Genomic DNA, 16,003 nt, shown 5'->3' on the forward strand with positions numbered 1-16,003 from the left:
ATGAAACAATACAATTGTCTCTTGGCTGTGACAAACGCGCGCGCAAACGAAATATGTAATAACATTACTCGGTGTCGATACTTTGCATGCAGACCGATCCAAAGTGCTATTCGATGTTTCTTCAGTTTGTTTCATATCTCTATTTTCTTCAATTTTTAGTCATTCTTGGAACTGTAATATAGCACGCATAGGTACACAATGTTAGAAACATTCCAAAGATAAAAATATAAAAAGTATATTCATGTGTGAGACTATTATCTCAAACAATATGATAAATAAATTATAACGCGAACAAAATTCTTTACGTGCCTGTAGCGGAGACTTTCATTTTTATAGTATGGATATAATCTCCTCACTTTATCGACTTTCAAGGATTATACATATCTGATTTTTCGTCTACCTCTTTCATTTTGATAAATTTTTCTGAGAACATTATAATATTGAAAAGCTTAGGGTGAGTTTCGCGATGAGTTCGATAGCGCACGCAACTAGGCTAAACAATGTCTCGTTTCAATTTCACGGGGGTTCGATCGTTCGGTAGTTAGTTATTAAAGAACTGACCTTTCTTGTGATTCGCGGTGCATCGAGTTGCATTAGGCTTGCTCGGTATACGGCTCGTGATCGCGATCAGCTCAGCCTGTAATAACGAATCGGCCAAACTAATGAAGTGATACATTATTCACAGGTGTCCTCGGTTATATACCGTACGAACAATACGACGCGCTGTTATTTTAGTTCGTCAATAGAAATGATATCGGTTCTCTTGCTCCTCTGGTGTGTCAATTATGGGGACAGTTACAACAATTTTCCATCTCTAATTACCACCAACGCTACTATGGGTACGAGTGATTTTCCTCTTAAAACAAAACGTAAAAGAAATTTTTCTTCCAAGTGATATTATCCTTTGATGGTGTTATTATCCTTAGAAAGAAATAAAATCGAGTTAAGTTCAGTGAAAAAGAATTTTTTTAAACAGCCGTCATCATCGATAAAAGCTTCTTTGATAACAATGGCGAGCACCGAAATGTTATGGGGGTGGTGCACGATTTAATCATAAATACTGTGAAAAAGGAGATGCACATAGGTGGCATAGTTGTGCGTATTTTTCGTGATGCGGATGTCAATCTATGGCAAGGTAAACTCTACATCTTGAAACATGGTTAATTATCATTCGGATGACTCACTAACCCTCGTTATTTCTTAATCATTAACAAGGCTATACAATCCTTTTATCTGTCGCGAGTTGCTGTATAACGTGGCGCCTGCACGAGGTCGTACGAAAGGAAGAATTGATACATCTCGCTATAACAGGTACAGAGGTATCGTTTTTTAAATATTCTAAATTAAGAAAATCTAAATAAATGAAAAGAACAAAAAAATTTAGTATCGTTCTCTAGAGATTCTGAATTAAGGAAATCTAAGAGAAAAGTTTATCATTTCAAGATCCAGATTGTCCCCGAATTCCAGAGACGGATGGCATGAGCATGCCGGTGGTGGTACCAGGAGAAGAGCTGTCACAGATTTTTCTCGACTTAAGGATGATGAACATTCTACCCTGGAACGTGATCAACATTCTCCACGACGATACATTCGGTGATAAGGGCAACTAGTAGCTGCGATAATGGCACGTGAGTCCTTTTATCTAATCCGATCTGTGTTCATGGCTCGTTTCAGGCAGAGACACGATCAGCAGAGTAATGACAGCCATCTCGGACAAGTTACCGAACAAGCAAGTGAACTTGATCTCTAGATCGATTTTCACGTTGAAACACGAAACGACGAGAAGTGAAAGGAAAAGTTCGGTGAAGAAGACGTTGAACGATTTCCACGTGGAACAACTGGGACATTGTTTCTTAGTTATTGCTACTGTCGACATGATTGCTGATGTGATGGGCGTGGTGAGATCTCTGTTCTTATAAAAATCTCAAACACCATGATAAGCGACATTTTTCGTTTCTTGTTAGAAGACCAATACGTTGTCAATTCCATATCAAACATTTGAAAATTTCCGGAGGGATTTCTTAGGTTGAGATTTTTCTTTCAAGGCGAGATCCTTGAAGATGGTCCATCCAGGTAGTCAATGGTTGTACGTGATCACCGACAGCGCGACGAAGAATATGACCAATATGACGGCATTCGTTGATTTATTGGCAGAAGGAGGAAACGTAGCCTTCATGTACAACGCGACCAATTTGAGCAACTACTGTGAAGTAACGATCTATATTTTCAGATAATTAACTGCTGGGATTGCTTCATTTGTTGCAAAACGAATTTATTACACAATATTAAAAAAAAGAAAAAAAAAACAAAGTAATTCCCAGAGAAATATTATAAGCAATCCCTCTATAAAATTTTTTTAACATAGGACAAATAATTGTTGAAAGATTCTTGCTTCAGATCAAGCTGATATGTTACGTGGAAAAATTGATTCAAGCACTGGCGAAAGCTCTTGAGTACTCCTTGACGAACGAGATTGATCTGTTTAAGAGCATGGAAGAGGAGAAGTTCGAGATGATCAGGCTAACGAAACGCGAGAGGCGAGCAGAACTCCTGAAGAACATTAGAGTCAGTAAATTGTACACGAATTTATAGCGAAACGTCCTTTAACCGAACTAAAATCGAAACTATGTTCCCGTCAGATACACCTTTCCCAAAACGCGTTTGCTTCAGAAGGTTTCTGCGGACGGTGCTTATTATGGAGATTCTCCTCGTCCATAACTTGGGGAAATTTTTTTTCTCGTGGTAGAAACATGGCACACCTGTTGGATATAGGCACATGGTCACCTGGTTTCGGAGTAAATCTAACGGACGTGATTTTTCCTCATATCGCGCATGGATTCAGGGGCACTAATTTACCAATTGCGACTTACCATGTGGGTAAACAATCTTTTAACTTATTTATTTGAATCTTTCTAATGGAAGTACCTTTGGAATTATTGGCTAAAAAAGAAAAATTAGGAAGACAAACAAGTAAAGTATTTCTTGTGTTATTGTTTAGGGAGGAAAGTTAATTTATCAAGCCTTTACTCGAATCTTTTTCATTTCAACTTCGACACAACCACGTAATCGAGTTGAAAATTTATATATTATTTTAGAATCCACCATGGCAGATCATTTCTGTGAGTAAAACAGGCCAAAAGCTATATGAAGGATTGGTATTCGATGCGATCAATTACTTAGGCTCGAAATTGAATTTCTCTTATACGGCGATTACGCCGGAAGTGACTCGAAATTCAAACTCCTGGAATACTTCTCGGTACGCCAAGCTTGGCGAGGTAAGGATTTATACACACACTCTGTTCTTTGTCCCTCGTCTTCTTCGTCGACTAAACGCTTCTGTTCTTAGAAAATTAAAGAAATGACCATGTCGGCTACCAGAAAAGTGCCAAAAGAAGTGATCGATTTGGTGCGAGACAGGGAGGTTCTTTTAGGTGCTTGCGCGATCACTGTAAACGAAAATAAGAAGGACGCGGTTAATTTTACTGTACCTATTTTCGTGCAGACCTATAGTTTTTTAACTTCCAGGCCTAAACAATTGTCTAGAGCTCTCTTGTTCGCCTCACCGTTCACCAAAGAGGTTTGTATAGATACAACATTTCTTTTTATAACAACAATGCTACCGGATCATTGAATAATATAGGTAAATCTTGTATAACGAGAAAGTTAGGTCTCAAAACATCGTATAAAAAGTATTTTCAAGTTATTACTCGAGGGTTGGTCGTTGCTCAAAACTCAGCCCAACAAATCATCCTTCGAAATAACTTGAAAATAAAACCGAAGAAGCGAGGCAAATATAGCGTACATATAATATTATCGAACATTAGTCGCTTAATAGTTTCTCACAAGGTTTCCTGTGCTTCTCACAGTGACAGAAACGAATCGACGTAGTTACAAAAAGATCGCAGAGAGATATTTCGTGCCTGTGCTAAAAGCGTTCGCTAATGTTTCGGCATTCCGCTACGTAATAGCGCATAATGACAGAACTATAAAGATTGTCGTCGTTCGGTTCTGTATGCTCCGTGCTGGTATTCCCCTAACGTTCCGGCTGCCTTTTAGACGTGGGCCTGTCTGGCGGTATCCATTATCGTAATGGGTCCGATCTTGTACCTGGTTCACAAGTACAGCCCGTACAGCATCAAGACCTCGGGCCTAAAGTCCTCGTTTCAATGTGTGTGGTACGTGTACGGGGCGCTTCTTCAACAAGGTACGACTTTATTGTCCCGTAAACCGCCTCTATTTCTCGCACGTTCACGCGATGCAAGCTTCTGGCGATTTTATTACCGATCAACAGGTCAAATGTTCTGTATTTATCGCATACAAATTTTATTTGTTGGCATCTAACTTTTCTGTGGTGGCTCACAAAATTTGAAACCAATTTGAAAGCATATAAAAATTACAATATACTTGCCGGAAACATATATTTAGTACAAAATTGCAGAAATCAGCACAATTTCTCATACCGCATAATCTTACAACTTCAGGAATGTGTTAACGAGGGTTAATAAGCAATGGTAACAATACTCATTGCCAGAATATCGGCTCATAAATTTCATGCGTTTAAATTCTTTCCATTTCCATACAGTAACCAAACACCTTCCTCTACCCTCTCTTTATTTGCTAATTGAAATTCAACGATCAAAAAGTACCTACTATAAAAAAAAAAAAGAAATCTCACGCCATCGAAATAAAATTCAAAAAATTCCAGGAGGAATGTATCTGCCGCATTGTGACAGCGCTCGCATACTGATCGGCGTCTGGTGGTTGATCGTTATGGTCGTGGTAGCTACTTACTCCGGAAGTCTTGTCGCCTTTCTCACTTTTCCACGAATGGACGCCTCTATCCTAACCGTGGACGATCTGCTCGCGCGTAAGGACGGGATCACCTGGAGTTTTCCAAACGGTAGCTTTCTCGAAATGTACCTGCAGGAGACCGACGAGCCTAAATATCATACTTTATTGTCGCGCGCGGAAAGTCACAACGACACGGAGGAAGAGAAACTGGTGGAACGTGTGAAGGATGGGAAACACGCTCTGATCGACTGGAGAAGTTCCCTCAGGTATCGTTCGTGTCAAATCCATACGAAATTTCGTGAAAATTAACGAGACCGTGAAATAGGTTCTTGATGAGGAAAGATCTGCTGTTGACCGGAGTCTGCCATTTCTCGTTGAGTATGGACGAGTTTCTCGATGAACCTATCGCCATGATCATTCCACACGACAGTCCTTATTTGCCTGTCATTAACGCGGAGTAAGTTGCGCGTTGACTTCTGAACGATAAAAGTCGGTAATTAGTTGGGGTAATGGTTTGGAATGGGGAAATAAGATATAACGGGATACGTTAGAACGAAAGAAACTAGAGAATAAAGTCTGGATAGTATTGATATTAATTAAGTTTTGGCACGATTGCAATATATTTTTATAAGTTTCTTTATAAGCTGTATCATTCCTATTAGGAAAAGTTTGTTCTAGCTTGTCCCATTGTACTCGTAGTTTCATTTATTCCACGAATTAAGATTGTTTGAATGAAACGGGGTCTTCGTAACGTAGATTGCATCGAATGCTGGAGTCTGGGATGATGAATAAATGGATCACGGAAAGGATGCCAATAAAAGACAAGTGCTGGGAAGTGCCAGGAAGCAATCAGGCGGTGAACAAACGGAAAGTGAACGTCACCGATATGCAAGGAATATTTTTCGTATTGTTCATGGGTATTGTCTTTCAAATCCATCGTCGCAGATTTCATCAGCATCTTAATTAAAAGATTTCTTCGTTATTTTAGGCATCATACTGGCTTTCTTCTTTCTCTTTTGCGAGTGTTACTGTCATAGACGTAAGATATCTAAGGAACGAAAATTAATTCATCCCTTCGTCTCTTAAATCTCGAAACATTAATATTAAGATGCAACGAAAATAAAATAGGAACAAAATCATTTTCTGCTATTTGTCACTCCTTTGTCCTTTATCTACCAGTGTCCCAATATAGGCGATACGCGATTTCTCCCCGGAAAAACGAATCAAACCGACGTAATGCGCCGAAACGCACGTGTAATCACTTTTTTTCTAATTTTTTGTTCCATAATTACTGGCTAAACAAAAAAAGCGTGCTTGGTACTAGTCGACGTAACCGGAAGACCTAAAAATCCTTGCTCAATCCAAGCTCACGATTTTTTCGAATTTCTTTTCCTTCGTTACATCGATTCAGAAGAATCACGAACGTTGAGCAGAGCCATAAAATTGAGAAACCAGTAGTTGTTAGTCCATTTCTACCGACAATTCGCATGGCCAAGCGGGCGCGAAATGATTCTCGCCAATGAAATAGCGACCAATGGCCCGCGGACGTTCGCAAGCCATTACAATTACCATCACGAACGTCTAATTTGCGGGTAATGGACGGCACCGGATATTGCGTGGATATCCACGCAACGTTCGAAGTCGAAAACGTTCGATTCGTTCCATCACTGGCGCTCGGAACATGCTTTTTTATCGTTAGTTGCACGAGAATCGTGGCAACGTTTCGTGGATACTATCTATGGAGTCAATCTGAAGAAAATGTACGCGGTAACGGCAATTATTCTGTACCGTGCAAGCAATAAAAATTCATTTAGAACAGTAACGCAAAGATTATTTATTTATTCACTGGTAAAATGCTGGTAAAATCTACCTGATATTACGCAACATGAAGATATTAGAGTTTATTGCAAAACCGAGATTTACTATCTGCAGTTAAGAAGATTGACACGGATGCTCTTTGCACAGGTATTTCGAGGATTCGTTCATTGTTTCGTTAAGTCGTTAATTTTACTTGGAAGACTTCGCGCCTAACAAGGTTTATTGCATTGTGAACAGTAACGACCGCAACATTGAGCAAGACTTATGACGCGTATGATTCAGTTGCTCCCTGTTACGTTACGCTGGAAGTTGCCACAACTAGTTACTTTATTAAGATCACACTCGAAGAAGAATGGAAGTTACAAGTGTGCGAACGCGAGAGCGAAGAAAGGTCGGCTCCTACTTGTTTATCTTCGAATAATTTGCTTGTTTTCGAATTCATAGAAATCTATGTAATTACTCTTTTACCCCTTAACTGTTACTATGAGGTCATGGAATACTTCATACATAAATATTGTAATTTCGTTCTAGAATAGTCGTCGCATCAACGCGAGCTGAATTAATGGATGTTATAAATTGTCACCTAAATTTCCAAACCCTTTAGATTCCATCATTCGCGCAGTCATCACAAAATGTTTAAAAAATCCTAATAAAATAACTAGATTTTTGAAGTAACGAATTTTCCAATTAAAAATATGACTCTTCTTTTATTAATTAATTTTCTTGAATTCTTCAAAACTAAATTCCATCACTTATTCAGTCGCCATTAAATTTCCACAAGCAGCGAATCCCCGGGATCCGAAGAACCCATAACAAGATTTGGAGGAACGAATCCGCCACGATTCTCTGAATAATTCTGAATAATTCTCCTCCTCCTGTTCCTCATTCTCCTCCTACTACCAACTTGGTATCCTCTGGGGAAGCTGGAACCCCGGCACACGGTTTCGCGAAGGGGAAAGGAGAAAGACGAGCGCGCGATATGACGGCGTACATAGACACGGGTTTATCTACCTGACGACCTTGCCGTTTAAAAAATCGCAGAGTGGCCGGCAGAGGCTCGAGCGGGCGGCGTGCACCATCCGCGAGCCAGTTCCGACGTAGAGAGCGGACGACTAAGACTAATCCTAACAGAGCTGCTTGTCGACCCACGTTTCCGCGCCACCGTGTTGCGCTTCCTTTCGTAAATCGAGAGAGAATCCGTGAGGAGACGGGTTGTCCATGCTCCTCGCCAGTCGACCTGTGCTCCTCGTCCGCCAGTTATCCAGCAACCAGTCGCGATTAATATGGGCGCCTGGATGTCCTGGCTGATCCTGTTGCAGCGTACGTATTTTTATTCCCTTTTCTTTTATTATTCCGATTTAATGTTCGTCTATTGGTTGACAGTTCGGAGTATTAAACTTTTGCAATTTCCGCGCAATATATACACGATTTATGTTAGGATTAAATTAATCTTCCTTACGATTCCATGAAAATATTCTTCAACGGTGTCGTTCGTACTCGGTGAATTGTCTTTAACTTAGGATTTAATCGAGTCTTGTTAAAATCTTATAATTTTTCTGTGGTAAATATTCCAACAGTGTCGTTCATGCTCGAGGAATAGTCCTTAACTTAGGATTTAACCAAGCCTCTTTGAGATTCTATAATTTTTCAGTGAAAACGTTCCAACAACGTCAATTGGTATTTGAGAAATTGTCCGTATCTTAGGATTTAATTAATCTTCCTTAAGATGATGCGATTATTCAATGAAAATATTCTCCAACAGTGTCGTCCGTGTTTGTCCACGGCTACGACAACGTGGGATTCGACGGCTGGTATCAACCGGTTCCGCATCGGCCGGTCGACATCATCACGGACGTTATTAACGACCTAGGCGTGCGGATTCTGCAACAGTACACGGCCCACGGGAACGTTGCATTCTCGCCGACGGGGGTTGGCTTCATCCTGGCCGCACTTTACGAGGGCTCGGCTGGCAGAGGAAGACAGCAAATCGCGGATGCTCTTGGTCTACCGCGAGATCGAGACATCACCAGGATCGGTTTTCGCGATATCCATCGTAGATTGAGGGTAAGAATTATCCTAGTCATTTCTGACTCTCGTTAACCCCTCCAGAAGTATCTTCAATATTTTAATATTTTAATAATTTGACGACATGGAATTGATTGACAATGCACTGAACTTCAAAACAGCTCCCTTATAAAAAATGCAGGCTATGACTTTCTGTGAAACTGCGTCTTTTCGTGCTCTTCATATTTCATTGCTCTGTTCTGAGCATCTTGAGCAGCGGTGTATGTATAAATTGTCATGCCAGCTATTTCTTTTATATTCTTCGTAAGTTTGGAAAAATCCGAGCATCAGAGGGTTAAATTCTTCACTGTTGCATAATACGTTCGATGAGTGCGATTAGACACAGTAAAGGAACACGGAAAATTTGCTGCGTCAGTTCATTTGAGGCTTGAACGCGTAATTTCTCTTCCTTAACTAGCAGTTTCTCTTCTGGTCGATCGCCCTTTTCGAACAAGTTTCGTAACGAATCAAACATCCGTGACGGGTCTATAGTAATTATTTCTGTATTTCAAAGACGTATTTGAACGCTGATGGATTCCTCGGGGGTCTAACGCTCAATCACGAGAACACGAAACTGAGGCCAGAGTACGAAGACATCCTTCGGTTCTACGGATTCGATCTGTCTATCCCTGAGGAGGAGACCAACGAAACCGAAACTACTTCTGTACCAGAAACAACTAGTGCGATGACTGAACAATCGACGACCGAAGCAAGAACGTTGGTTCCTGACGAAACTACCACGCCAAGTACAACAATAAGAACTATGCAGAGTTCTGAGGTCACTAGCGATATACCAATGTCCACTACTCCCATGGTTGAACTTATTGAAATGACCTTAAGCACCGTAGACGAGCAAGATAGATTGACACAAACTATTTCTGATAGCGCTGTTTTAACGGGTGCTACAGTAGCTACTACCCTGCCTAGTTTAGTTACAACTTTATCTACCGAGGCAATGACTACATCTACGAGCACCTTGCCTAGTTCAATTACAACTTCATCTGAAACTTCTACCACTGTTATTTCTACTACTACTACTACTGCAGCTACTACAACAACTTCTGAAATACCGCAGACAACCGTTACAAATTCTGCTCAACCTATAACGATGGTCACTTCCACACCAAGTATTCAATCGCCAAATGCTGATGGAACATCAAGTACGCCATCGACTTTGACGAGTACCGTTGCGATTATATCTACTCCAAGTTCAACTTCAGAGACGGCCGTAACATTTTCAACATCAATGGAAACAAATTTAGAATCGACGATTACATCTGCTATTGGACAGACGACCGTTTCTACCGATCAGGCCACCGAATCTGTGATGACGACGGAACCCATCACGGAGTCAACGACCGCGTTAACAGGCTCTACGCCAAGTTCTACGTCAACAACTACCGGAACTACTGTCATCGCGTTATCCGCAGAAACTTCAGAAACGTCAGCAGCAAATGTCACAGAAGCTTCAACGAGTTCGACGATCCCAACTCAGGCGAACGAGGCGTCGTCCACGAATGGACCACCTGCTGATGAGAATACCGTTTCAACGGGCTCGAACAATCAGTCTATCCCGAACGAGATGGGATCTACCGATTTGCCAGTCACGACCACAAGTGAAACCGGGTCGACTGGACAGCTGACCACTGTATCCTCGAGCACGATGATGAATCGAAGGAAACGTAGCGACAGGAGCCCCAGGGGATTCTTCTCTAGCTATCCAGGTAGAGTGTTTTATTTCCGTTTTATTCTTCTTTTTCTGTTATTCGTTCTTTCATTCCTCTATACGTTGATTAACAGGATGGATGAGATGAGTGTGGAGAATTTTGTAGAAAATGATTAAGACGAATGGCGAAGGATCTTAAAGCGCCGATGAATCTGGTTGGTTTATTGTATTAGGATCCGTGAAAAATAAAAGGGAGATAGAGATTATTTTGTGTTTTCGTGTCTCCCTATCCTTGAAGAGTAACATTATAGAGTATTTATATTAGCGTAGCTGCAAAAAGTATTGACGCATACTCCTATTTTCTAACGAAGCACTCTTTCGTATCGAGTTCTACATTTCATTTTCACAGTATCAAGTTTTTGTAGTCATCTGTGTTTTTTACACGTAGAACAATCTTTTTGACGTGTTGACTAGACTATTTAATTTTCATCTATTAATTTCGTAACTTGTGTCCGAAAATAATTTTTTAATAGAATTTTTCTACTATCTATGGTTCTATTTTTTGCATTTCAGACGAAGGAATTTGGATGCAGGACCTAGGAATCTGGAAGCCTTATTCCACGACCTTGAACGAGGCATCCGTCAGAGACTCGACGGAGATATCGTTCCTAGTAAACGGCTGCGATGTCTCCTCCGTTACGGCTTCCAGATACTTCGCAGTTCTACCTTTTGCCTATTTTCCATCGCTGCACGCAGTTGCACTTGAGTTTCCACTTGATGTAAGAACCATATTTTTCTCCCACGAAAAGCTCTCAAACATATATTTATTTTAATAATTACTATTATAATTATTCATCTAAATGTATGTCGTACGGCCGTACCGCCCGTATGCAGAAAACTATAAACTGATATGATCTATAATTACTGCGGCGACACACGAACAATTATGTTGTCCTCCATTTTAAAATCTACAATACAAAGAGTATATATTGATCAACAGATAAATGATTATACATAATATCGATGTGTGACAATTTTATAAAAATTTCACATATAGTTACTGCGGCATATCGTCGCTTTAATGAATAATGGAACGATTAATAAAGATACTTGAAATAAATAATAAAGATTTACTAACAAAAAATATTAGAATTGCAAAATTACAAGTTGTACGTTGTAGACTTCTATAACTTTGCAATTTTATATTATACAGAATAGTGAAACGAGTGGCAGCTTGTAAAATTCATTCGTGAAATTTAATTTACTTTAACATTAAATTTATGATTGCCGTAGGAGAGAATTTATTAGTACTGATAGCTAGTAACTCGCGACTTGCCAAGTTTCACCGTTAACGGTAGTTTAATTATACAAGAGGATCCTGAACGTAAAGAGTCATCGAATGATTTCTGTACGAAATCACGTTTCTAATTCGTCATTCCAGGACCCAAGGTACAATATCCTGCTAATGATGGCGACAGACAGAAGGGACACGTATCGTTTGGCGAGAGATCTTGGAGGGAAATCGTTGAGACTCTTGCGGAAGCAGTTACAGGCTACTTGGGTCAGGGCCACCATTCCGTCCTTCATGTTGCGCGGTTTTGTCACATTAACGTCTTTCCTGCAAAGGGTACGAAGCACAATTTCGTTACAAAAAAACTTAAACAGTTATTCAGTTTGTTTTTCTTCCCGAAATAGATCGAATCATTGAAGAATAAATTTTAATAGATCAAAAGGGAACGGTTCTGAAAACCTGGCCGAACCGTGTTTTCCGGTGTTCGCCGCTCGATATTTTGCCATTAGTCGCGGCCATTAAGCGCCTAATTACTTAATCGCGTTAGTCTAGAGATCTTGAGCGCACTTTCCGTTTCTCGTCACGGCTGTATTCCGCGAAGCAGAGCGATCGGCACAACGCGTAGCCTTCTTGACGACACGTAATTCACGATAATTCGAAGCGCACAGCGAAAAATGAGAATTGTTTAATAGACGTAATTCTGGGCCCGGCACCATTCTAGTCGCGAGTTTTACGGCCGATTCCACTGTTATTTCAGCATTCTCACAGGTTTTAGTGCCTTTGAATAGACGATGTTCAGCTTGAGATAATTTGACTCTTGAAGTTAAAGTCTTTTGTTCTATTGAGCCACTTCACGCGGTCGAATAGGATTATTTAAAATCGTCGTTGACTTTGCCTGACGATGTACTATTTTTACCAGCGTTTTATCATTTCTCAATATTCTTTGAACCGCGTTATTTAACGATTCTAATTATCGTCTTGATAACTTTTCCCGTTATTTGATTATATATTTTTAATATTTCGTTATAAAAAATTAATTTCATTTTCAGTTGGGAATTCTGGACGTGTTCGAGCCTAGAACCGCCGACCTCTCACCAATGACACCAGATCTTGGTGTGTACGCCAGAGACGTGCAACAGAGTATCGGGGTGAACATCAGAAACTATATGAAACCCGACAGAACCCACTCTCGTGAGTCGACTTATCGTCCTACCGATCCTCCATTGATCGTTCCACTGCGTCGGGATTATTATCGATACTATCATCCAGGTTTCTGTTCTCTGCTTTCTTCGTTCTACTGCACTCTTCCTCTACTTTCCTTATAACTTCAAACTCCAAGAGCTACGTGACTATATGGCGGCGTTAAATATTTTAGAAGACCTAGCATTCTTCCTTCGCAAGAATTTTTCCAATATTTTTATCCAGTATCTTCCTCCCGCGAGGTCTAGAATTTTTACAAATTCTTCCATAGAATTATACTCTTGTTAGAGGATGTCGGAGAGTCTCGAATTTCTCTTGTATGGGAAACAGAAGAGGATATCTCGGATTATCGTAGGAGGAAGCGATCAGCGATTAGCAAGGTTCGATCAGGTAATCGCTGTGACGCAATATCCACAGGTGAAATTGCGATTCTACGGTGCATGTCGTTCGCAAACAACAAGATATCGGTGGACGCGCGGCGGACAAGTGTCTGACGATGCCTTGCCGTTACTACTGGCGCGTGTCTGATCAGTTTCCCCTTCCTTTTTATTTTCTTCTTCGTATTAGATTGCTACATAAATTCTGTCAGCCAGAGTGTATCTCTTACGAATTCGATTTACAATATCCATCTATGTGACTGCTATGCTACATCTCTTTCATAAAAATTTTCGAATTCATAATTAAACAAAGACATTTTAAAGGAATCATTAATAAAAACATTTTTTAACCGGCGAAAACAAATTTAGCTACTATAAAATTAATTTCAGAATTGATTTGATCATACTTTTAGAATTTTGTAGATCTAGATTTCAGATTTAGGATTTATTTTAGAATTTTATTATATTTTTCTTAATATTAAGAATATGTGTTTGTGGAAGACGGAATTTTTAGAGACACGCGGTGAAATAGAAATCTTCGCGAAGATCGAGGCATCGCGAACTGCGCCGAATTTGATTGATTCGTCAAGGGACTATCTCGTCGTTGGTAGATTGCCGGATCTGTAACTCGATACACTCTCTCGTCGAGGTTGTTGACTGGCAACCAACGTCGTATCAGCAAACTGCATCGTGAGAATTGAACAAATATCGCTGTTAGTTTATTTTCTTTGAAAGGAAGAAAACAGATCCATATAATAGTTAATTTCTCTCTTTTACCGCGAAGTCATTAGATGTTTGATTACGCAAAGATTCTGAGAGATTCGCCTTTCCTTCGATCGTCTGTCGAATGTCGAATCGTCGCTAATTCGTTGTTTGTTCGTCCAAGAGCTGTCGTTTCCGGTTTATTGTAATCGACGCCGGCCACGATCAAGAATATTCTCAGTATTGTTATAATGTCGGCTGGATTTAATCACTGATATCCTGTGTGCCTGACTCACCGAGGGAAATAAATAAAAAGACCTTGCGTTCGTTCTCCGTTATGCCTACTAGGAATTCCTGAATCGTTACAAGGAATGCAGCTCGTAAATATTTTCATTAATCTGTCAGCTGCTTGTTTCCAATTTTCATCCTCTCTCTCAATTTTTCAGACTCCTTGTTACTAGTTTCATTTACTTAAAACTTCTTTATCATTTGCACTGTATTAGCTTATAACTGAGATGATTTCTGGAAAAAGGGTCTTTAATTTAAAAGGTTTTTTAATTTAGTTACTAAGTTTAATAGCTAAGAGCTACTTTACTTGAAAAAGAATCTTATGGAACCCTTGGTCTTGTCTTATGGACCCATTTTTTGGAAAGCTTCTCAATTAAATAATTTTATCGAGTTTTAATAAGTAAGCGTTTAGAGTTACGAATAAGATATTTAAAAGGAATTTTTCTTTGTAGGAAATGGATTATTCGAGAGGGCAGGGCCAGTGCCATTTACAGTTGTCCATCCGTTCCTCTACTTCATCGTCGACGCAGAGACTTCGGTAGCTTTGATCGCTGGTCGGGTTAACGATCCGCTCAATTCGCGAATTTTGTAACTCTTAATCTACTTGGGAACAAAGATGGACAAGTTCCGGGTAGTAATAAACACATATGTTTATTTGACATACTTATAAATATCGTTATATATCTATAAACAATTACACACATATATATATATTTATATTTATTAGATCTTTCCTAGTTCGCACACACCTACCTTTAAGTACACGATGTCTGTACAAAAATATCCGTACGTTGTAAATAAAGAAGGGAAAAAGAGAGAGAAAAAGAGTGACGAAGGGAGAGGGAGAGAGAAAGAGAGAGAGAGAGGAGATTAATTTAGCTTTTCGATTAATAGACGATTATTAAGGGCGATGGGCAAGAACTTAGCATTTTACAGAATTCGCTATACAATTTGAGTAAGATAGATGCATAATCATAGGGCTTGCAGTTGAAACCGCATCTTTTAATTATTTACGTCCTTTCTTTAACGTGGCGTTTCAACGTCAAGCCGTTAGCTATTTCTCCGCTTAGACTTCCTTTCTTTTTATATATTCATGTACAGGCTAGCAAAAAACTGACAGACGAACACGCGGTTCGTTCGCGGCTGAGAAATATATTATTATCTTACTTATATTTATATGTATATTTATATATATAAATACAGTCCTACGCGCGTGATTTTCTTTTTATCGTTCCATAACGATCTCCACAGTCTCGCGCGGTCTGTGTTTGATTGGCTTCGCTTTCCGAGTAGCAGTCTTTAAGATAGAAGTTTCTCAAACTTCTATCCAATGTATAGATACATATATATCTTATATCTCTCGTTTCTTTTCTACCATTCCTTTTTTCTCTCCTGCTTTTTTCGTCTTCGAAGAAGAACGAGAACCATTCCTGCTCGAGTCCTGTTTTCTTCGACAAGTCTTACGTATTTGGCAGTGATTCGTGCAATCTCCTGGTTACCCCTCGGTTAAGAAATCGAAGAAACGTGCAGAGTTACGCTTGGAACTCCTATTCGGACAGTCGGTTCGTCGCAAGCTGTCGACAAGGTCCTGTGGCAAATGGTTATTTGGAAACCGGGTCAAGTGACGTTCTTCAGGATCCATGGTACGAACTTGGAGATCCTGGTACACACGCCTGGCAGATTGGCCTCCGCGCAACCAATTCCCCAGGATATGATGCCAGCGAGGAAGTACCGACCGTCTTTTCCTCTTACTTGGAGAGGACCACCCGAATCACCCTGAAAATTACACGTAAGAAGCCTTTCTGA

At 39.9% G+C, this 16,003-nt stretch overlaps 3 protein-coding genes across 9 annotated transcripts in view; 2 read left to right on the forward strand and 1 right to left on the reverse strand.

Moving 5' to 3' along the window:
* Positions 1 to 751: 751 nt before the first annotated feature.
* On the forward strand, positions 752 to 5,877 carry LOC126869920 (ionotropic receptor 93a). The gene is made up of 15 exons (XM_050627121.1): positions 752 to 839; positions 977 to 1,135; positions 1,216 to 1,311; positions 1,444 to 1,593; positions 1,675 to 1,898; positions 2,046 to 2,210; positions 2,398 to 2,565; positions 2,640 to 2,873; positions 3,096 to 3,275; positions 3,347 to 3,577; positions 4,057 to 4,204; positions 4,706 to 5,057; positions 5,117 to 5,248; positions 5,548 to 5,708; positions 5,780 to 5,877. The coding sequence occupies exons 1-15, from the start codon at positions 836 to 838 to the stop codon at positions 5,875 to 5,877; spliced, it is 2,502 nt and encodes an 833-aa protein (XP_050483078.1). The 5' UTR covers positions 752 to 835.
* Positions 5,878 to 7,246: 1,369 nt separating this feature from the next.
* LOC126869912 (location of vulva defective 1-like) lies at positions 7,247 to 14,902 on the forward strand. The gene is made up of 7 exons (XM_050627099.1): positions 7,247 to 7,929; positions 8,372 to 8,673; positions 9,188 to 10,397; positions 10,913 to 11,118; positions 11,781 to 11,966; positions 12,680 to 12,821; positions 14,650 to 14,902. Exons 1-7 carry the CDS (start codon positions 7,893 to 7,895, stop codon positions 14,787 to 14,789), a joined length of 2,223 nt encoding a protein of 740 aa, XP_050483056.1. The 5' UTR covers positions 7,247 to 7,892; the 3' UTR covers positions 14,790 to 14,902.
* The window catches only part of LOC126869909 (serine proteinase stubble-like), a 77,199-nt gene continuing 76,018 nt past the window's right edge, over positions 14,823 to 16,003 (reverse strand). For all 7 annotated transcript variants that reach the window (XM_050627085.1, XM_050627086.1, XM_050627088.1 and 4 more), the window contains one exon: positions 14,823 to 15,973. In XM_050627085.1, the coding sequence (XP_050483042.1) occupies positions 15,815 to 15,973 (159 nt within the window). In that variant the 3' untranslated portion in view covers positions 14,823 to 15,814. The remainder of the gene's footprint in view (positions 15,974 to 16,003) is intronic.

Source organism: Bombus huntii, chromosome 10, assembly GCF_024542735.1.
Source record: "Bombus huntii isolate Logan2020A chromosome 10, iyBomHunt1.1, whole genome shotgun sequence".
NCBI lineage: Eukaryota > Metazoa > Arthropoda > Insecta > Hymenoptera > Apidae > Bombus > Bombus huntii.

Bases quoted from the DNA above. Each gene is read 5' to 3' on its own strand.
- LOC126869920 (XM_050627121.1), top strand. The intron at 1,594-1,674 runs GTGATAAGGGCA...GGCTCGTTTCAG, and splicing joins TCTCCACGACGATACATTCG to GCAGAGACACGATCAGCAGA. The intron at 5,058-5,116 runs GTATCGTTCGTG...ACCGTGAAATAG, and splicing joins GACTGGAGAAGTTCCCTCAG to GTTCTTGATGAGGAAAGATC.
- LOC126869912 (XM_050627099.1), top strand. From the start codon at position 7,893: ATGGGCGCCTGGATGTCCTGGCTGATCCTGTTGCAGC. The intron at 7,930-8,371 runs GTACGTATTTTT...ATTCTCCAACAG, and splicing joins CTGGCTGATCCTGTTGCAGC to TGTCGTCCGTGTTTGTCCAC. The intron at 10,398-10,912 runs GTAGAGTGTTTT...TTTGCATTTCAG, and splicing joins ATTCTTCTCTAGCTATCCAG to ACGAAGGAATTTGGATGCAG.